At 42.2% G+C, this 22,851-nt stretch overlaps 1 protein-coding gene across 1 annotated transcript; it reads right to left on the bottom strand.

Moving 5' to 3' along the window:
• Positions 1-128: 128 nt before the first annotated feature.
• LOC144761724 (F-box only protein 5-B-like) lies at positions 129-10,857 on the bottom strand. Its single transcript, XM_078646979.1, has 4 exons — positions 10,161-10,857; positions 9,023-9,113; positions 7,049-7,228; positions 129-1,015 (listed from the first exon to the last, which is right to left on the bottom strand). Exons 1-4 carry the CDS (start codon positions 10,829-10,831, stop codon positions 761-763), a joined length of 1,197 nt encoding a protein of 398 aa, XP_078503105.1. The 5' UTR covers positions 10,832-10,857; the 3' UTR covers positions 129-760.
• Between the last annotated feature and the right edge of the window lie 11,994 nt (positions 10,858-22,851).

Raw genomic sequence — 22,851 nt, 5'->3', positions numbered from 1 at the left:
CGGTCACAATAACTATTTTAGTAGCATTGACTGAGAAACAAATCAGACTTCCTGAAAAATCTTCCTCCTTGACCTAAACTTCCATTGATGAATGCTTGATTAATGTTTCAAACACAAATATTGGCTACAGGTGCACAAAGAGACATGTGAAGTTTAAGTGTTTAATAATTTATTTTATGGTGCAAAAGAACATTCTGCAAAAACCATCAGAACAAAGACAACATGTTCATATTGAATTCATAAAACTGAATTGCAATAGTACATTTATCAACATACACATGTAAAATATTTACAAGCGCCCATTTGCTCCAGGAAAAATCTGGAAGCTAATCAGCATAGCATACACTAAGTGTGCCTTTCTTTTGCTTGTGATGTAACCGCCCAGGAGGTTTTGGCTGGAACAGGGGGTACAAAATCGAACTTCAGTAACAGACATTTCACAGAATCCTTCTACTAATACTGTTGCACTTTAAAAAGGCTGTAACCATCTTAAAATCAATCCACCAGCACCTGGCCGACTTTTTTTGAACACCAACAGCCACATACTACTACAAACCAAATTAATTTAATTTTCAGCAGAGACCAGATGGTCCTTAAAATTGAGGTAGAACACCAATTTAACAACTTAAAGTTAAAATTAGAGCGAATTGCACGTATAAACAGTTTTCTTTTTAAAAATAGAACAGTTACATCACAACATCGTTGAACGGACTGACCCAATGATTTAGCAAAGACAGCAGCAGTTTCAGTCCGCAGTTAGTCACAACCGTCGCAAGTTCTGTTTGCTTTTTTTGCTTCCTGGCAGTGGTCCTTGTCTGGCATGGTTAGATGTGTCGGGTCTGCTGCTCATACAGTCCTTTGAAAAGTGGAACTTACAGTGGCACTTTGTGCAAAAGTCAAAGCCACAGCTATCCCTACTGCATGTAGCCCTATGCATGTAAGAGTCATATTTTGCAGGGGACAGACAACTGACGCAAACTTTAAGGCTCTCATCATTTTTTAAGGATTTTGCCACCTGAAAAGAAAACAAAACAATGAACATTAGCAAAGTATCAAACAGCTCCATTACAAATATTTAAAGACTGCATTGCGTATATATGGATAAACTATTTCACCAAGTATTCCTCTGAACCTTTAGCTAGTTGAACATCGAACCTGAACCGTGCCACAAGGAAGCTACAATACCATAAATGAATTTTACACAAGCCATGGTACTAGAATATTAATGCTTACATAATATAGCCCAACTGTGTCCTAAACAGTTGGGAAACATGAAGTCCTTGTAATTAAATCTACACGAAGTGAAACTATATCTAGTACATTTATGTCAGACTATATAGATAGGATTGTCCGACATACGAGCACTCCATCGGTATGTTGTAACTCCAAAATATGTAGGTGTTAACATAAACAAACTGCTCAGAAGTACAGCTTAGGTTTTGAGTTAAAAAGACGATAGTAAAATAAAGGTGGTTTAGATGGACAGTTGTAACCCATTAATACATTGAATTATGCAATCCCTGAATAAAACGCAGCCACTAGCTTCTTCATAGAGAATCGGTAACTTGTGACCCACCACGTTGCCAGTTAAAAAAAAAAAAATGAATATTCCAGCACTCCGCTATTAAGAAGGTTGCAGTCAAGTTCAGATGTTACAGTTTTTACAGCCAGAGCAAGCAGCAGGGGTCATAAAACATGGCCGAAATCTGCCACGGTGCAGTGGCTGTGAAGAGTGACCCTCCGCAAAGATTTACTGATTTGCATTCAGATTGACCTGCCTGTCAAGGTTTAGAGGATTAGAGGAAATAAGTAGGGCAGGTCAGTGGGTGGAGAATAATGAAGAAATTAGTACTTAATCAGGAGGATATGGTAGTTAGGAATTCTGGCACCTCAGAGCATCCTTTTGAATATTACTACAGGAACACAAATGAAAGAATAAGTAATATTAGAGTAGGCACCAGCAGAGCATTAAGCGGCTCTTGCACGTTAGTCTGAAGAAAAAAGGGAGACTAATAGCAGATTTTCCTTCAAGGGAGCAACCCAATCAAATGTCAGTATCTTAATGGAAGAGGTTTCTTGGGGGGGGCTAAAAGATTGGTTATCAGTGGTGGTCCGCGTAATGATTTTGTTGAAAGTTTGGATTATGAGGACGACAGAGGAGCTTTTGGGGAGTTGAGAGCATAGGAATGAGAGATCACATTGAAAGGTACGATTGCATAAAAAAAAAAAAAGAGGGTAATGGCAAGCTTGAACAGGGCAAAAAAGCGTTTTCAGTATATTGCAGAAGTCTGGAGCGGACCAAGCAATTACTCAACATAACATAAAACTGAAGCTTCAAATCATGTGAAGACACAGATACGGGAGTGGTCACCACAACTACTAAAAGGTGGGGGGGGGGGGGGGCTGTATGGTTGCTAGTATGGGAAATTAGAGTAATTTTTCTGCTAATGGCAAAAGACCAATTGGAGAAGGAGAGGGGAAATTGTCTAAGGATTGTGGTACAGATGCCCATAGGGTAGAGAATGTTAAGGATCAAAGAGATTAAGGAGAAAAATATGAAGAAAGTAATGAGTGATAAAGAATCAAAGTGAAAAAGAAACTGGAGAAAGATTAGAATCCAAATAAACTGTTATATGGTATTGCAATGCCTTTGGGATCTCATTTATCAGAGAAAAAGTACAGAATATGGAATAATGAATTTATAGCCGTGTTCAAGCTGTTACAAAGACACTATCAAAAGAAGGCTCCAAATAAGAGTAACATGAGTTAGCTAGGAGGACAAAATATACCAAGAACAATGGGGACCTGGACATCCACATTTTGAATTTCTGCAAGTATTTGAGACAGGATAGAGCATTAGCAACTTAAGTATAAACGCACATATATCGACATAGATAGGTGGGCGGCGTTTACTCTGAATTATAGCTTTAATGAAGGGCATCCACCCAGGCTCAAGCCACAACTCATACAGCAAGTGGTTTACCAATTACGGATTGGTCTTTTCAGCATCTTCCCACCAAAGCCAGGGCAGACTAGTATGGAAAGAGACTGTTATAGGCAGCGGCATGTAGGAACTTTAACAAAGGATTCTGCAACATGCACTTTTGCCATAACAAGCACAAATGCTCACACATTAAGGGGAAAGCATCCTCTCACGCAGTTTTTTTTGCAGTATCAAAATTTACCCAAAGGCTCATATCCTCTTTAGATTCGAGGTATTGTCAACCTAGCTAACGGAATATGCAGATATTGAGGCAGCATCAAAGTTATTTTGGGATTTCACAATTGGCTGTAGAGTTCTGCATTCTGTCCATCAATAGTTCTTTTTGCATTTTTCACCCCAAGTGGGACGGGTATGCTCAGACGTGAGTCCTGTGCTCTCCATGCCACTGGAATCAAGCTATCCTGGCTGAAGAGGGGTGAAACCCCGAAACTGGTCATAGGATGCTTGTTTCCAGTCCAGGGAGGACCTGGCCTGGCAGTTCGGCTGGACTGTTCCCATTGGGCACAGGGTCAAGACTGATTTGCATATGGCTGGGCCTACACTGGAATGGCATGGTGAGCAAAAAAACTATGGATTTAGGCCCAGATCTCTGTACTGGGGTAAATGTATGACATGGTTCTGCATTCTGTCCTTCAATAGTTCTTTTTGCATGGGCCATCAAGGACCTAGGCAAAGATGATGGGTGGATGATCTAGAAATTCTTTTTGCATGGGCCATCAAGGACCTAGGCAAAGATGATGGGTGGATGATTTAGAAATCAGTAAAAGCTGCCGGATATAGTTCAACAAAAACTAAACTCCGAGATAAAGGCAGACAGGATTGCAGGACATTAAAATGTTTTATTAGTTTGCCCCTTTATGTGCTTTGTCAAAAAAAGGGTTCAGATTAATATAGACTGATGCACCATTTATAATGGCCAGGGTGACATTCTGTAGAGGATTTTATTTCTCAAACAGATTGAAAGCATCATCTACTGATGCGTAAGACGCACAAAGTGGTAATAGCAGGAAAAGGTAATGTTATTTACAATCAGCATTCCGATGTATTACTAATACAGCTTCTGATTTTGAACTGCTGGGCATGCAGTTTGGTGGTGCCTTTTATGTAGGCAAAGTCCTAGGAATGGAATGTTTAGTTTCATGTGCTCGGAGATATTTAGTAATTTTTTGCATTGGTTTCTTCATAAGTAGGCAGCTGCTTGAAAGCTTTATAGAATTTTGAATATATGGCAAAATAACTTGGTCTACCATTGGCTTCAGACAAAACAGAGAGCCAAGTACAAGACTTACATTTCTAGGTATTGAAATAGATTCTAGAAAAATTATAGCTAGGCTACCATTGACAAAATTTGGAGAGAAGGTCAATTTTGCTTTGGGTGATTGTTGGGGAAAAATTTAAGCCAAGGAAGATGCAGAAACTATTAGGATACTTACATTTTGCGTGCATAGGATAAGAATTTACAGAGCTATTAGAGAAGACCAGACTATTATTCGGATTAAGTTAGAGGATTTCAATGGAGTCTCATTTCTTGAATGAAGATTCAGATCTACTCCAATGCCACCGGTTCTGGTATATTCTGGGAAGGGCCTCTGGGTGCGGAAATTTGAATATAGCACCTGTTAACAAGGTCGTGGTATAGCCGTTTTAGAGTTATTCGCTTTGGTTGTTGCCTTGTGCATTTGGGGCAAAGAGTTTCATTAGAGGCGATTTCTGTTGAATGTGGACAATTTGGCTGTAGTAGAGCTAGTTAAAAAGCGAGAGACCAGTACTTAAACGTTTGAAAGCTTTTATGCTGAAATGTTAACAGTTTAACATGGTTTTCAAATCCATGCACGTTTCAGGCAAAATAAATATAGCAGACGCTCTGTCTCGTTTCCATTGGCAGAAGTTCCACTTCATCGCACTGGATGCAGAGAGCAGTAAGCCAGATCCTGCAGAAATGTTGGGCCTGGGTAAATTAAGATAGTCGAGCTTGTAGAAGAGTCTTTAGTTGCATCCACAAGTAAAAGTTAAAGCACGGAATTTTTTTTCTCATTTATGGTTACATGGAGTCTTGCAAAGGAAATAGTGTCAAAACGGGAGCAGATTATCTACGGTTTTGAATTGCATTTTATACAGAAAGGCTCGTCTCACCCCTCTATTTCAGGAAAATTAGCAGGTATCTCTTTGTATGGACAGCTATGGTGGGGACATGATCCAGTTCACAGTGTTTGTTAGGAAAGTTTTAAAGGGGTTGAGTAAGGAACAGAATAAAACACTGTTAAGGAAAGCAGTGACAATCTGTTACAGCAGTTGCTATTGCAATTAGCATTCAGTCGTAATGAGTCTGAAACATTTAGGCTACGCGTGTGTTTTTTTGGGGGCGTTTAGAGCATCAGTTACTAGGTTTACGAGGGCAGGCAAGTATGCAAAGAAAAGATTTTTGGAACAAGAAAGAATAGACGTTTGGTCGAGAGCATCTAAAAACAGATCAATTGGGTAGAAGTAAATGGGTAATGTTTAACGGGTGGTGTTGAATGTTGTTGCCCAGTGGAATAAAGAAATTTCCCAAAAACATTAGGGGCTTAAAACGGCCGAATTTTCTGTCCTGTTGGTGGTAAAAAAAAATTGACTATTTAAAAATGTATTCGCTGTATTATGAAAAACATTGATTCACCTGGGTAAAGATGCTAGGAGTTATGAAACATTCTTTCCAGATTGGGGCAGCAACTAAAGGCGACAAGATTGGGCAGGTCTTGGTCAGACATAAGGAAGATAGGGAGATGGAAATCAAGATGTTGTAAAAGAAAATCACTTCTTGAAAACATGGCTAACCCCTTTCTTTAGTTTAGGTTGTATTCATGGGCCGGTAGATCTAAAAATTAATACCAGAATAGAACATTCCAACATAAAATGGGCAGCGTTGTATGCAGGACAGAAAATGTATGGCAGCTCATGGACTCCCACGTTCCAGACATGAGGTCTGGGTCTCTGCTAGGAGGTTTCTCTGCAAGCGCTCGGAGACCTTTGGGTGATTTATGCGCTATACAAATGGAAAAAATGGAAAATGGAAATGAGGGGTATGGAAAAGAAAAAAAGTAAGATGTGCTGGTAAGAGCCTGTTGCCTATTTTAGGAGAACTATGCTCGATTAGAGGAGGTCCTGATATGTTATTAATTCATCAAGGTGAAGACGCTTTAGCAGATCTTTCTGGATTAGAACAGAAAGCAAATGAATGTGGACTTCTGCCATAAAAAACTGGGATGGTATATTCTTGATTTGTACTGAATTTTTACCGTAGAAAACTGGAGTGGAGTTAAGGGTCATGCGGCAATGGACAAGACCAGAAGAAAACTAAATAGGGCATGAGGGTTTGGTTCCAATTTAGGCATTATAGTATTGGCTCATGGTAATTTAGGTGATGCAAATATGTTTCGTTTTGATTGGGTACATGTATAAGAAATAGAGCAAGCATAATATTTGTTAGAAATTAGGTAATTGGTTGCAAAATTGTGTAATGAGAACAGGTGTTCTGGCAAAACACTTTAAAGTTCAATGAGATTATTACATTATGGTTTGGGCAGGAATACTCTGGTTTCCCGGGTGGCCGGTGTTATTCGACAGTCTGGAGCAGGCGTATCCATCTTCTTGGGAGATTTGGGAGGACGACAGAGCACAGGGGATGTAAAGAGTAAACAATGCGGCTTTGAACAACACTAGAGCAGATTTCTTGGGGATGCTCGATTGGGGGAGATAGTAAGATTGGGTCATGCAAGGAAAAGGCAGTGAAGGAAGAATGGTGAAAGGTGGAAGAACATGTTTTTTTTTCTTGAAGCAATATTTAGAAAATTAGAGAGGGTGGGGCGAGTGTTTAGACTTATGTATTGCTTTGGGGCAGTTAAGCAACAGCCTTGGACAATTTGCACACCAACATAACAGTGCAGGCACAGACTTTAGAGGACACTTCTGTGCATCTTCACCCAACCCCACCTTTTCTACTCCAACATGTTGAGCAGTACTTAAATTCTCGCAAAGCGAAAAACATTTAAAGCAAGTACAATTTACCTCTATAAATTGAGTATGACGACTGTACTGCACAGTTTCCTCTGTAGTCTGCGTATGCCGTGTTGATTTTTTAGAAGACTTTGATTTTGGACTGGTGGCTTTTTGAACCGATGTCAATGCTGCACGACATACAGCATAAGTTCTTGTAGCAGCATCTGGTGACAATTTTGCACTGTTAGCCTGTTTTCAAAAAAGGACAGTAGCATTAATATTTATTAAATAAACAGCACACAAACCACAAAAATTTTAAATGTCATCCCATATCTTGCGGAAACAAGTGGGGCAGTCAGAAGTACAATACAAACTATTGTGTGAATGCAGCAAAAGAAATATACGGGTAAACTGACAACTGATCAATTTTCTGGAATATTGATGAAAGGATTTTACAAGCACAATCTGCTTCCAGTTATCTCCACCTGAGAAAAAATATCCCACTTGCATTCCAAAATTGACAATTGCTCAATATTTGCAGCACCTTCCTAGAAAAATGCATGGTATCATAGTTGTTTATTAACAGACTGGTGGTTGGCACCCAGCTAGCTTCCGCAGCATTGCATAAACAGAACCTCCTGCATTAATGCAGGTGGGCCTGCACTAACTCCTTTCATCCTGTTTGCACTCCCCAGGCCACTGCTCAGTCTCCGGGCTTCTGCTCCGACTTCACTGCATTCTATGGGCTTCTAGTTGCACATACATGAATCTGCAGTGATCCCATTAACCAACAAAGGTTTCATAACAAAAGTGCACCTCCCACTGATCAAAAAAATAAATAAATCACCTTAACATTCCAAGGGACCTGCTCTTACTCCCCCACCACAAGCACAACCAATAGACGACTGCACCGGCAGAGTTGGCCTGGGGTAGGAGTGCGCTACTTATTCAACCACCCAAATGACTTCTGTTTCTGGCCACTGCTGGATGAGACTACTCTTCCAGTACACAATACCTCCCAGTACTCATTGGGGGCGGGGGCGCAGGCGGCCGATCTGATTTTAGGAATTCTCCTGCCTTGTTATTTATCTGGTTCACAACAATAAACCTCTATATGGGTTGCTGCGGATCTCTCTGATATAGACTTCATTCTGCTCTTTATTCTGCCTGGTGGCTGGGCTACAAGTTCTACGATAAATATAGAGTCCCTGATGCACTACAGCAGTCAAGCCTTCTTGGTGTTGCAAGACTACAGACAAGTTGTGGGTACCTTTCACCTGGTGTTAAACTGTCACCCACAACATCTGCCTCCTTATTTCTTTTTTTTAGGTTTGACGTTAGCAGGGGTGCAGGTAAGCCAGGTTAGTTTTTTCAACTTGCCTAAAGTAGCTGGTGGCGAGAAAGGCATGTATTTAAATGTTTCCTAAACTGTATCAGGGCTATTAAAATGTTTAGAAACAATCAAAATGTTGTTGCTTGGCGGAGGAAGGGAGGGGGAGTTTTAAGTATTTTCTCTTGTCTATTGCTTAGATTTTGTACTGATGATAAAACGTGACGTGATGCTTGGTGGTGATCTCCTGAATGTGGAGAACCATGCCTTTAATACTGCTTAATCACTTAATAAAAACTTGTGAAAAAAAAAAAATGATGTTGCTTTCTATCCAAGAAAGATTAGGTATATTTGTGAAGGAATGATACCCTTGGCATGGTGCTCAAGGAGATCAGTTTACTATTTCACAAGGACATAATGTGCCATCTGAATATAGCATATCTAGAGGCAATCTCATACACAGCAAATTAGTACAACAAAAAATGGTAAAGGCTTTGGGGTATGGTTGCTCCTCCTTTTGTCGCGATTTTTCTTTACAGTAGCGTCATGAATTTGCCTCAATGCCAGGTGGTCACCTTAACACACAAGTTCAGCATATCCCTTGTACATTCTGCACACTTCGGCTAAATGCATATGTCAACTTGAAAATGTTTAGGCAAAGGAAGAAACAGGACATTTGTACATAAGTACGTATGTAAGAACAGAATACTTACAATTACCGTTTCAAGCTTGGTTAGATATAACGGGAATGCCCACTTATCGGCTGTTAACAGGTTATTCCAGGTTCTGCTTACACGTGCCACGCTATTCAAAGAGGGACAACAAAAAAACACAAAAGCAAAGTCTTAATACAGGAATTTTGTCTGGCAGATGTTTGAAATTAAGACTCACTAGTGTACCCATATGACACTTTTCCAATCACGTTGCAGGGCTGCACTCTAGATGTCAGGAAACAAGCCCTTTGCCAGTTCTAAAGTTAATTAACTAAATCTTATCACTAGAACTTGCCTTTTGAGGCATACTGCACTCCCGCTAGACCATTTTCCCTTTTACAAATAGCTAGTGGATCTAGTAATATTACCATGCAAGCCCAACAAATACTTTGGGCATATTTATGACGCAGTGCACCACCTTGCTGTGCGACAGTGAAAGAGCAGGAATGTGCCGTATTTAACAAAATACACATTCTTGCCCACTCCTAGCGCATAATTTGCTGCCTAGCACCAACACAGGCACTCCTGCACAATGGTGCAGGAAGGGGCGCCTTCCTGCACAAAAACAGTCATTTTCTTCTTTCTATGGCAGCCCAAATAGAAAAAGAAAACTAGGATAACTAAACATTTTGCCTTGTTTGGGCGCATTCCCAGGTCTACCACTTACAGGGATTTATCAAAATCCATGGGTATTGCATGGAAACAGCCACGCACTAGCCATGGAAAGCCTTGCCGGCAGAGTGCCAAGTAACGCTTCATTTTAAGCTGCGTTACTCCCAATTTATCAAGCGACTCAGGGCCAAAGAAGTTGGCCATGTGTGGTTTGATAAAAATTGCACTTAAGAGTTGCGGCACACACTCGTCCTGTAGCATACTGCAAAACCTTCGGGTATTACCTAATAGATGACCAGTTACACACAAGTATTACTTGACACAAGGCTTAATTTTAGCTTAATCCTCAACAGGCAAGCTGCAGGAACAAGCTGCAGGAACACAACTTTTCTAAGTAACAAGCATTCCAAATGTTAAAGTAAGCGGTTGAACTGCCTTCTTCTAAAAATGAATATGTGCGCTGGTAAAAGTACCACCGCAAAAAGTACACGTTAACAGTTTGCCGACCAGACAGAAGTAAACTTACTTAATTAAATCCATATCACCAAGATGTCTTAAAATGTGTGCCACAAGGTGTCTGAAATCCCTGAGGAAAAGTTCGCCCAGAATATCCATTTGATCCAAGCCCATTTTTCTCCCAATTACATTCTTTAGTCCAAAAATTTTCTGGGAAGTAACAGAGTCCACAACATGCCAATCCAGCTTTGCATTCCTCCTGAAACTCTTTTTTAAAGTTGAGCACACAACCTCTTCAAAACAGACAATGGGTAAATTAGGTTTCAGGAGTTGATGTGGAGACTGACTACGCAAGCGAGTTGGAGTATCATCCAAAGAGATATCTCCAAGAAATGCACCACCCCCAGTGTCTATTAGATGACTGTTCAGCAAGGAATTATATCCACTGTCTTCTTGGAATTCACTACATTCAGGATCCAGGGATCTATACACATCGTTCCCATTCCGAGAAGTCGCATTTTGATTTTCTTTGTCGTATTTTAGCTTGCATTCATCTTTACTGTCTAAAGCCCTTGCAGCCACAGAATCCAAGTCACTGTATGTGTGCTGCTCTTTTAGTTGACCAGCACATGGCTCTTCCTTGTAGTCTATGGTGGAGAAAACTTCCAATTTTGTGTCCGTTGGAGGTTCATGCTTTTTTGGAGATAGTCTGGTAGCGACATCACTTAGGTGGCACTTCATCTTGAAAAGGCGGTAATTTTTATAGTATCCTGAAAAGAAGACACATGTGTCAAATGCTTTTCAAAAGGTAAACAACAACTCTCCGGAGAGGGTTGGGGTGGCTGTGTGTAAAGGCACTATATATAGCAACATTACAAATAGCTGGTGTTGGTGGACGGGTGGGGTGGGGAGCATTGATAGTGGAAAAACAAATCCCAAAAGCAAATCAGTATGGTGCAACATGCAGGGTGAGCTATAGCGGTTTCCTTTTTCTCAAGATGTTGGACGACGTCTGTCAAGATGGCGATGTGATTATGAATCACAGACGTTCAGTTATGGGCACATTTATAGCTCCAGTTACAAATCTTTTGACTACAGGAAACCCTTGTTTTGTCATTTAAACGTCTACATGCTTCTGGGGACAGAAATACTCTATTAAGTGCCTGCCATACCTGGCTTCCATTTTCATTCTTTTAACACTCCTTGTTATCCACTGCTGAAATCAGTTTACAATGTCTGACTTTAGAGGCTCTCAAAGGTACATGTGCCACCCACTTACTCTTTTTGACAAATGTGACCATTAGTTTGTCATACTTGTTCCATATTGCCTTTAGCAGGTGCTTTACATAATACATCCTACTTGCATTGTCAACTTTTCTTTATAAACAGATCACATCTAAGGAATAACTTTTCCCAGAGAATTGATAAGCGTAGTGAAGGATGTTCAAGAATCCAGGTAGTTGATGAAGTATATTTATTTAAAGTAAGATGGTACAGGAAAGTAGTACATTCATTAGGTAAAAGTAAAGGAAATAAAAACCCGAGCAGGATGGTACCAGCTCAGCCCTATCAACTGAAATCCTAGAGCTCAGTAGCATTTTATTAGATCATCATGATGTCAACATTCTACAGGGCTAGGCAGGAGACAAGGGGGAAGTATGAAGTGAAGTCACTACAATATGGCTGTAGTCTTTACCATCGGTTTGACACTGAAGTGCAAATAAACGGTCAACCATTGTGCACAGTTATAAAATGACACCACCAAAACCCTTTCCTACTATAATCTGTGATACATTAACAAAATGCCTCTCTGTATTTTAAAAAAGAGCAACAGGTCAATTGAGAGTTACCAATAGCTCAAAGCTAATCTCCGAGCAGCTTGATTTTCCTCACTGCATTTCACCAAAGTCAACGGTGAAACCAAGAAAGGCAAATAGGAAGAGCATTATGCAGCCTTCTCTTATTTTTTTGAAAGGGTTGCAGACCCCTGACGCAAACAATTCATGTCTCCCATCAGAACCCACTATTTAATAAAATAAAAAAAATGCACACATTTCAAGCATCCGTAATAACAAGTCATGGGATTTTTTTCATTTGTCACAGGCAATAAAATACTTTTGGAGTTGCAGTGCATTTACATTTTCTTTCTTCCTTTCTTTTTCCCTTACATGCACCTTCTGTGTTATTTATTTTCATTCATTTCATACTGGTTCATTGAATGTGGGACAAGCAGTTTATTCCCTCACGCGACACAACCTAGCGGTGGTTTTAATAAAGGGACTACTGTAGAGATCCCATTATAAGGCGTGTTGAAACCGAAGTTTGCTTGGACTCAGATTTCCCGCGAACACCTAATGAGACTACATCCCAAGAAACCGGGAAGCTGCTGCTTTCAAACATGAGCCTCAGTGGCGCAGCTTATGTGGAGGCTGGTATTCACAGTGTGCTGAACATTAGGCGCACCATGTTTTCCCTTTTTGGTTGAGGTCTCTTGGTTTTCTGTTGCATATAGACCAGATTCATGAGGGAAATTTCTTGTTTTTCAAAGTAAAAACTGGCTCTATTTAAGCCGTTTCAAAGCCTGAAATGAACTGCTTTATTAATGGGGGAAATTGATTCAACCAATCTTTATGTCCAAAATCACTAACTTTCTTGTTCTGAAATGTTGGAATATATGCTGTTGCCATTCGGTACAGGCCTGGCTTTGGAAGGAGCAGCCCATTTTTTTTTTGCATATCATGTGGCAATTTTTTTAGGTGTATTATCTCTTCAAATTATAAACAGTTATATAGCATCTTTGTTAACATTTGCCAGTGTCAGCACTGCTTTAACAATGTAACTGCTTTCACCAGCTTTTATTTACTGGAAAAGCGTTTGTTTTCATTTACCATAAGCAATGTTGGACAGCATCTTTAACTAAACATTTACACCGCCAATAAGTCTCACATAAGGAAAAAGCTATTGACTTTGCCAATTCTTTTGCCAGCATTAACCGCATCTGGTGTTTTTTTTACTTAAATTCATATTGCTCTGCAACTCAATCAAATTTTGTATAGCGCGCTACTCACCCATAAGGGTCTCAAGGCGCTGAGGGGGGGTGGGGGGGGGGTGGTGTTCGCTACTGCTCGAACAGCCAGGTCTTGAGTAATTTCTTGAAGGAGAGGTGATCCTGGGTCAGCCGTAGGTGAGTGGGGAGGGAGTTCCATGTCTTGGCTGCCAGGTAGGAGAAGGATCTTCCTCCGACGGTGGATTTCCGATTTCTTGAGGCGGAGATGGCGGGTGGGTGTGTAGAAAGTGAGGCAGCTGTTGAGGTACTTCGGGCCAAAGTCGTGGAGAGCCTTGTGTGCGTGGGTGAGGAGTCTGAACGTGATCCAGTGCAGGTCTCAGGTGGGCAGAGATGTGGCTGCGGCGCGGGACGTCCAGGATGAGTCATGCTGAGGCGTTCTGGATGCGCTGGAGTCTTTTCTAGAGTTTGGCTGTGGTTCCAGCGTAGAGGGTGTTCCCATAGTCCAGACGGCTGGTGACGAGGGCCTGGGTGACCGTCTTCCTGGTTTCGGTGGGGATCCATCGGAAGATCTTTCGGAGCATGCACAGGGTGTTGAAGCAGGATGATGAGACTGCGTTGACTTGCTTGGTTATCGTGAGGGAGGAGTCCAGGATGACGCCCAGGTTGCGTGCATGGTCCGTTGGTTTGGGTGCGCTGCCCAGGGAAGGCAGCCACCAAGAGTCGTCCCAGGCGGAGGGCGATGATCCCAGGATGAGGACTTCCGTCTTGTCTGAGTTCACCTGCTGTGTGCCATGTTAGGAAAAAAGAACACACCAAAACCAGACGTTTATAGCTTTTGCATAGGCGAAGCCGTTTGGCTTTTCCAATCCTCGTTTAGTTTTCCTTCTTTGCTCCTGCCATCATGTTTTTCTTCTGGTTACTTTTAAATTCCTTGTTTCCTTCATTTGTTTCACATTCCCATGTGCTTTTCTTTTTACCCTTTTCCCTCTGCCTGCTTCACATTCCATAGTTTCTTTCTCTCCGTCTTTTTTAAAATCTCTTTTCATACAGCAATCTCTTCATTTATCAATCTCCTTCATCTTTGCCTCAACAGTATACTTATGGAAATGGCTGCAGTAGTAAGTTTACTTGTACAGCAGGATGAATTGTGCATGTGCCTATTACTAATTTATTAAAGCAATGCCAGTTTCTGGAAGCAAAAATTTGAAGGCAATTAACCATCAAACAATCTTTTGGGTTCTAGCTTGTCTAATGAGGATAGTATGTCCTCCCATGTATTGCATGACAAACTACAAAATCATGGACACCTGGGATGATTCACTACGACAAGCAAAGGGACAAGTATTCCTGTGGACCACACATCTGTCTAATCTTCCCAGATAGATCTTCTGCAATTAAAGGAGTGTGCTTACTGGATCAGGACTGGGCGCACTACAGGCAAGTGTTCTAGTGGCGGTCTCTTTTTAGGTCGAGCATTTGAGACCTATAGTAACTTTTCTTGCGGGGTTGAAGCTATCCCCCTGCTCGCCATTTGTTGCAGTGTCCTTTAAAAAATCCTCTTTTACTAGTGGTCAATCCTTCTCTTTGTCCCTCCTGTTTGTATTTGTTCCTCCCACACTGCAGTGACCAAGTACTGTATCATTACGCTTTGGTTGTTTATTTGCAGTTTAGGGACTTTATTCTTTCTCCTTTCCTGCTCGTTAGTGTTTGCCTCTGTTCAGCTTAGCGCCAGTAACTGCTCACATTTTAATGGCGGTTTCCTCCCTCCCATGTGGCTGCATGCCCGTGCCACTCCCCTTGTTATTTAGTGTTGCGTGCACAAGAGCTATGGACTTTACCGAACGTATAACCCCCCACTATAATGGAATTATTTTGTTTATAAGCTACGAACTTCCCAGACTATCTGCAGTGAATTTTCACTAGTCCCGGGATGTAATTGCAGCAGGATACACGTATGGGGATTAACTGCATTTTCACACGCATTTACGCTTTATTATTCACAATAGATGTAATTTTGTGCAGTTAATTTCCATCACCAACTACTTTCCCCCCAACCGTAATGTTTCTATCTTATTTTACAATATTTTTGCAGTGGCTTATCACCCACCCCGGATCTTACTGCACCATCCTAACGCACAGTATCTATTGTTTATATTACAAGTGCCCCCGTTTGTACGCTCAGTAATGCAGGTAGCGCTCGCTTGCTTCCTCAGCTGGTATATACTTTGTTAAATGCGGTACACTAACACAACACTAGTTTTAAATTGGAATGATACAAGGCTAGATGATCCTTCTGGACGGCAAAAGTGGGTAACAGCAGACAGATGCCAGAATTTGTTTTCTTGTGGGAAACATCCCCTCAAGCAACCTGTTTGGCGGTCTGGTCAGAAGGCCTTTGATCACTATCTGCCTCACCATATTTTGTTAATCTGGTAGCAGGAGGCCCAACTTAAACATTGCTTGCTTTTCCTCACAAGCTGTCACAGTTAACACTTCCCTCACAAATCCCAGACACTGGTCTACATTCTTTGTGTGCTTCCTCAACCGCATTTTAAATATATTTACTTTATTCTTAATAGGGACTTCTGATGCAACTTGGGGTCTCAATTCAACTTCGCATACTTTTATGCTTCCCCAAATATAATGCAGTTGTGTCCAGCTACGAACTTCCCCCATTATCGAAGTTAATTTTTCAACAGTCACAGGGCTTAATTGTACTGGGATACGCCAGATGCTACATAACATTATTTAAATAAGTTACAGTGCGTTCTAACTTGAATGTTTTTACTATTGGTGGAGTAGTGGAGAAGTGTGGCTCAACGGTTAGAGCGGCAGACCCTGATGCAGAGGTTTAGCCCGGGACCAGGGTTCAATTCCTGCCTCGGCGGGTCCTGGGCTCGATTTCCTCAGACCTGATAATTCTCACCTCGGTGCCTATTCTAATCATGGGTCCCACTCTGCAACTCTGGGCAATAGATTGCTTAATCTCCACAACGGCCCCAACAACGCTAGGATGCCTGGCTTCACCTTGGGGGTGCACTTCACAGGGAAAAGCCAGGAAGGGTTCCACAGCGGTATGCGTATAAGTGCCGAGATACTCTCATGGGTCGATTCGTGCGCTATACAAGTACTACTACATTGGAGTTCCAGCATAAGACACTTTTATGCTTCCTTTAATATTGTGCATTTTATTACCAGTTCAAGGTTTATACGCTATTAAACCTAATGTTTTGTGTATTTTAAAGTCACATTACTGTACCAAAACAGGGCTCTTCAAGTAAACTAGATGTTTGTTGAAGCTTCGGTTTGTATTGACCCGAGCCAGACTCTGAAAGCTACACTGGCCCTGCCCACAAATCGGCACAGAGGTAGACGGTTACAGGCATAGGTTCGCACTCTGAAAGGCCCGCTGATCCGTCGCTCCCTGGTCCAGTCTCACCAAGCAAGAAACGCATTACCGTCCCGCTACCTACCGAGCCCACTTAGGGGTGTGTTCCTTTTTAGTGTGTACAACCTACCTCTCAGGGACCAACTCCAAAATATGTTCCATCGGATATTTCACAGCCAAAAAAGATCAGCGAGTTTTGCTCGCTACTGACATCAGGAGTGATGGTATGGTTACAGCAGTTACTTCTGAGATCAACTCACCCAGATACCCTTTCGCAGTCTATTCATGGTTCACCCCGATACCCTTTCGCAGTCTATTCATGGTTCGCCCTTCATTGGGAATTGGTAAGGCCAGAGGTTACAACCATTAAACAGCCTGAACCCCAGCATCACTCAAAGCTCCCAACATCACCCTGACCACACCCACTCATGCCCAGTCACCCTAGGAGCAGGCCATGCAGTAATTACTTCTCAGACAGAGGGTGCATAAACTGCCTTCAGCACCTAGATGCCGTGCAAGTTGCTCACTATGCGCTTGGGAAAAAAAAAAAAAGAGCTGATCTCTTAAACATTAACCAGTGTGCTGTGAAAGTAGCACCTGCAAAAGAAACGATGGATGGAATGCTGGACAATGCGAACATTGACCCCCAGTCACTAGGATCTGGGTTTAATTCATCATTGTTTTGCTCACCACACCACCCCAGTTTGGACCCAGCCATACGCAAATCAGTCTTGACCCTGTTCCTTGTGGGAACAGTCCAGCCCGAACTGCCAAGCCAAATCCACCCTAGACCGGAAACAAGCATCCTGGGACCGGTTTCAGGGCATCACCCTTAATCAGCCAGGCTAGCTCGAATCCAGTGGTGTAGTGAGCACAGGACCCACGTCTGGGAATGCCCTACCCACTTCAGGCAACATATGCAAAAGAAACAATTGATGAATGGTGAAAGTGGCAACTGTCACAGTTCCTCGCAAAAATTTGTGATGTGCAGACCAGTAGTGGACGCCTGTATGAGGAGTCTTGGTTCTGGTCCAAAATCTGTTCCTTTGCAGAACTCATTGCTAAAACAGATCTGCGAGTTTGTTGTTCAGTTATTCAGATGTTTTATCGAAGATTTTCAGTTAAGTCTCATCCGATCGTAAGTTTTTGCTGACGGCACTCTGCAGTAGAACGCAGTCAAGGGTGGCAGACTCTGAACTCATAGTTCATGTGCTGCTCAAGTGACTGGGGTTTTGTAAAATAAGTGCAGTTTTCAGCAGGAGGTGTGTTAAATCATATTCTGTTAGCTATAACTTGCCCCTGATTGTTCAAGCTGCTAAATTCTCTGGTAGTCACATAAAAATGTTATTGTGTTACCTTGTTTTACTAAATGATCACTCCACTGCAAACAAAATAAGCATTTGCTATGCAGTGGGTCTCACATTTACGAGAGTGAGCGATTGGCATTGAAAATTACAATGTTTTTTTGTGTTGATTTTTAAAAAACTTAAATAAAAGGCAGTGATTTACAATGTCAATAGCTTAAACTCTTGCAAATGTGAGGCCTATTGCATTATTTATTTTTTTTCAGCTTGTAAAGCGAGACAGCTACCCACAAAGGGTTTCCCGGCGCTAAAATGAAGGCTAGCGTAGCGTATGGTAAAAGGAAAATTATTGGTTAAATAACCAGGTCTTGACTGCCTTCCGGAAACGGTTGAGACCGCATTCTGCACGAATGACCAGAGGGAGGGAGTTCCAGAGCCTAGGACCCATGAAGGCGAAGGACCTCCCACCCATCCTGGCAAATTTGACCTTGGGCACACAAAATAATTCTTGGGTGGATGATCTCAATGTACGGGTAGGGGAGTACGTTGACACCAAGGATTAAAGATATCTTGGTGCCGTGCCTGCTTTTATTTTATGCATGTAACAAAGCTTTAAACTTCACACGATTCTCCACTCGGAGCCAGTGGAGTTCCCCGAGATGTCGTGTCATGGGTTCATTCCTCTTACAGCCACAGAGTAGACGCGCCGCAGCGTTTGACAATTTGAAGGCGGCGGGTGACCGCCTTAGTGACCCCCAGGTAGAGCACATTGCCGTAGTCCAACCGGGAGGTCACCAAGGTGTTGACTACAGACCTCTGAGTTTCCGGGGGCAGCATCCACAGTATATTACGCAACCAGCGCAAGAGCAGGTGGCCGCTACTTTCGTCACTTGCGTCTGCATTGTTAGGCCCTGATCTATGATGACCCCCAAGTTGCGGACGTGTGTTGATACTGGGGGGATAGGCCCCATTTCCGCCAGCCAATGTTTGATGCCCCACAGATCGGGCTTACTCCCGAGAATAAGAATCTGTTTTTTCCCCGTTGAGTTTCAACAGATTTTGGCTCATCCAGGAGGCTATTTCGCTGAGCCCTGACTGAAGGGAGGTGGGGGACATATCTGATTGCGTGAGGGAAAAGACTATCTGTGAGTCATCTGCATAGGAAAATAACGTGAGGCCAGCACGTTTTGCAATGAGAGCTAGTGGGGTAACATACAGATTAAAAAGAAGAGGGCTGAAAATAGAGCCCCGAGGGACTCCAAATAGAGAGGCATGGACATTGGATGTTGAGGAGTGGGAGAAGACTTGGAAAGACCTATCCGTCAAAAAAGATTCAATCCATTTCAGAGCCTTTCCACCGATGCCTAGAGAGCTCAATACTCTAAGTAAGATGGCCTGTGAGATGGTATTGAAGGCCACACTGAGATCTAATAAAATCAGTGCAGCAGTGTCCCCCTCTGTCAAGCATCAGGCGGAGATTCCCGGTGACACCCAAGAGAGTCGTCTCCGTCGAGAAACCTGGGTGAAACCCTGATTGCGAATCATGCAACAGATTGTTGTTCGCTACGAACGCCGCCAAATGCTGGTAAATGTGCCTTTCCAAGACTTTGGAAAAGATAGGGAGTAAGGAGATCGGCCTGAAGTTGGCAGGGATTTTCGGATCTGCCATCGGTTTCTTTAATAAGGGAGAAACCATGGCGTGCTTCCAAATGCTTAATGCTATAATCTTATCCGTTTAGACATTGTACTGCTTCCATATTATTCTTTCTTGATTGTTATTACTCTGTATACTCTTGTATGATGATACCCTATTTTTGCATCTCACTGTCTACGGAATCTCCTATTGATTTAAGAGTCTTGTTTATCCTACCTACTGTTTCTGTAAAGCGCTCTGATATCTGCAAAGATCTTGTTCGCGCTATATAAAACTTTAAAAATAAATAAATAAATGCTTGTTTCTGCAGTTTAGTCCATAAATTAGGCAGCCGCTCAGGTCACTTTCCAAAGATCAGAAGTAGCTCCCACTATTGAAATGGTCGAAGACACTGGATATAAAGTAATGATAATCCTCATTAAACATGTACAACTTAAACATCCATTCCACAAAAACATCAGCTGTCTACCATTATTGGAACATTATATCTAAACATCCACTCTATAGCCATCGCATCAAGAATAGGCTTTACCACACGCCATAAAGTGAAATACAAGCACTTTAGTGGAAGCACATATATACGGCCTAACTATATTTGTACTTTGGAGAAACAAGAGGGTGGAATCTAAGGCCCAATCAGCAGTAATCTTAAAAGCTCTTTTGTGCCACACAAGGCCATGCCTCACCTAACAATATTCGTACAATGTGGCCTTGAGTATCCCATACTGCTCTCAAATATACAATATAAAGACAGTCAAGTAGCAAGTCAAAGACCGCACCCATCTCCTTGCACTAATTGTTTTTCGCAAGAATTTCATAGCGTGCATCTCCTGCTCAGGAGTGTGGCAACGTGATGCTGGCAGAGGCTGGTGTAGATTCTGTGATGTTATCTAGAGCGTTAACAGGCGCCCTGAATGGTCTGACAGTGGCAGTTGCTGCTTGTGCCTTGGCTGTGCCACCTGGGACGGCTCTGTACCCCCACAATAAATCCTCCAGTTGGAAACCTATTGCTGTGTACATCCTACTTCACTTCAGTGGCGACGAAGGTGGGATACGACTCATCTTAGAGGTATTGCCTACCTATGCCCCTGCGGCTCAACTGGGAGTACAATTTTGTTTTTGCTGCCCTCCAAGGCACTCCAGCATCAACAGGTACAGAGAGCCACACCCTTGTTAGTTTCAGTGCCTTCCCTGCGCTTTGCCCCCGGCTGCCGTCTTTTTCCTGCCACTGGTCTTCTTCTACAAACTGAACTCTACATTTGCCGCCCTATTGAACTACTCAGTAACTGCTTTGTGGAACTTCACGAAGATTAGGATTCAGAATTGCCCGCATGTATTCATTTTATTATATTTGTGGGCATTCAAGTGCAGGTAAACAAGAGCTATCAAAACTGCCTGTTTGAATACTTTCAAACGTGCTCTCTCACCTCACGCTTCTGGAAGCGTGAACATGGAAAGGTCCAAGAAAATCCATGCCCAGTCTCTGCCAGGAGGGGGTACCGGAGATTCAACTGTACCTTCAAGTACTAGAACTTTGTCCCTAGCATTGCAACATGAACATTTGTTACTAACTCATCGATTTGGGTGTCCATTCTGGGCCACCAGAAGTCGGTCCGGACTTTCCTCTTGGTAATGGTTGCCCCAAAGTAACCAGAATGAGCGGCTGAAATGATTCTCGATAGCATGAAGGAGGAATGAGTTGGTCACCTCAGACTACTTTGCCACTTTCTACAGAAAGCTCGCCACTGACTTTCCAGAACATCTGTAGGTCAGGAGAAAGATACCTCTTTGGGCCAGCCTTTCTTGATTAATGAAGCAACTTCTTGGAGTGTGGGATCCTTGACAACCTACACTACCCAATCTTCTTCTGCAAAGGACAAATTGGCTTGACTTGCCACAAAACTCAAGGTTGGTTAATTTGTGTCCGATATAAACGGGGGGGGGGCTAGTCTGGACAGACCCTTCCTTCCTCCCGGAATGTGCTCTGTAGTGAAAGAGTATTCTAGATGTTTTGAAGACAATCTGGCTAAACGAGCGGTGGTACGTTTGATGGTTTTACCAGAGATAATGTCAACCAGGGGACGATGGTCTTGAGGTCTGCTACACAAGTATGGTTTGAATTTTTCAATGCTCCAGACAGGCTAAAAGTTTTCTATAACAGAATATTCCCGTTTACAGGACGAAGAGTCCTGGATGCAAATCCCAGTGTGCTCTCTTCAGTCAGCGTATTGTGAGATAACAGCTCCCAGACCGTACTCCCAAGCATGGTGACAATGGTTTGCTTGCCTTCTACAAAAGCTTGCAGAGCGGGGCTTTGATAATGTGGTCTTAAATGGATTGAAAATCCGACACTCCTCGGACCATACATAGGTTGCTCCCTTCTTTAGTAGTGCTCTGAAACACTGGTTTTTGCAAAGTCTTTCATAACCTTGTAATAAAATTTACAGAGGCCAAGAAATGACCAGAGTTCTTTATTTTGGGGAGGGGGTGCGTCAACTATGCTCTTTATCGGGCATGGTCTGGGTTTGATATCATGTTTGGAGATGATGTGACCTAAATACTCAATCTCCTTTACTTTGAAGGTACATTTGCTCTTTTGTAAGGAGACTCCTCTCTTTAAGGACATTGAATACCTGACCAATGACCGAATCATGTTCAGCTTCAGTTTTGGTAGATGAAAATGTAGTCTTGAAGACTACAACAGTGAGCCATGCGGCCAAGCGGATCCAACAATTAAACCCAATGTGCACAACAATATTGACAGCCCAATGTATATGTACCAATCCATTCAGTTCATATAGAGTCCCAAAAATGTTTCCTGGATGACAAAACAGGACAGCCCTAGTGTTTCGTTCACAACGTGAACTTCACCAGGGCTAGAATTCTCGTAGGTCAAGAACAAATGTATTATTGGAAAATTTAACAAGACTTATCTTCTTTCTTGTAAGTCTCCGCTTTGGTGGTTGTTAGTATACAAAATTCTTTATGAACCAAGTCCTGACTATATGAACCAATGCATACACATTGGACTGTCAATATCGAGGTTTGTTGAATGCTCTCAAATACACAACTGCACTCTGAAGTCTAAAGTAAATGATGGAAGAAAAGGGACCTGGGATAACAGCAATACATTTCTCATAGCAGTCTTCCTTTCACTCGCGTTGCTGCCAGAGAAAAAGCACTGTAAATTCTCCCCTTGCCTAAACAAGTTGAACATAATTACACTGCTGTGCACGTATGTAAATTCAACTTATATGCCATCATAAGCTTGACAATTTATGGCCGTTAGTGAGACTGTCATAATGCTGCTGAGTCAGGCAAAGATATGAACAAAACCATAGCTTAATTGAATGCAAAGCTTTTTCTGGAAGTATTAAAGTTGTGCCTAATCACATTTACACTGGCCCA

This window comes from Lissotriton helveticus, chromosome 6, assembly GCF_964261635.1.
Source record: "Lissotriton helveticus chromosome 6, aLisHel1.1, whole genome shotgun sequence".
Lineage (NCBI taxonomy): Eukaryota > Metazoa > Chordata > Amphibia > Caudata > Salamandridae > Lissotriton > Lissotriton helveticus.
This window is presented reverse-complemented; position numbering and strand designations above follow the sequence as displayed.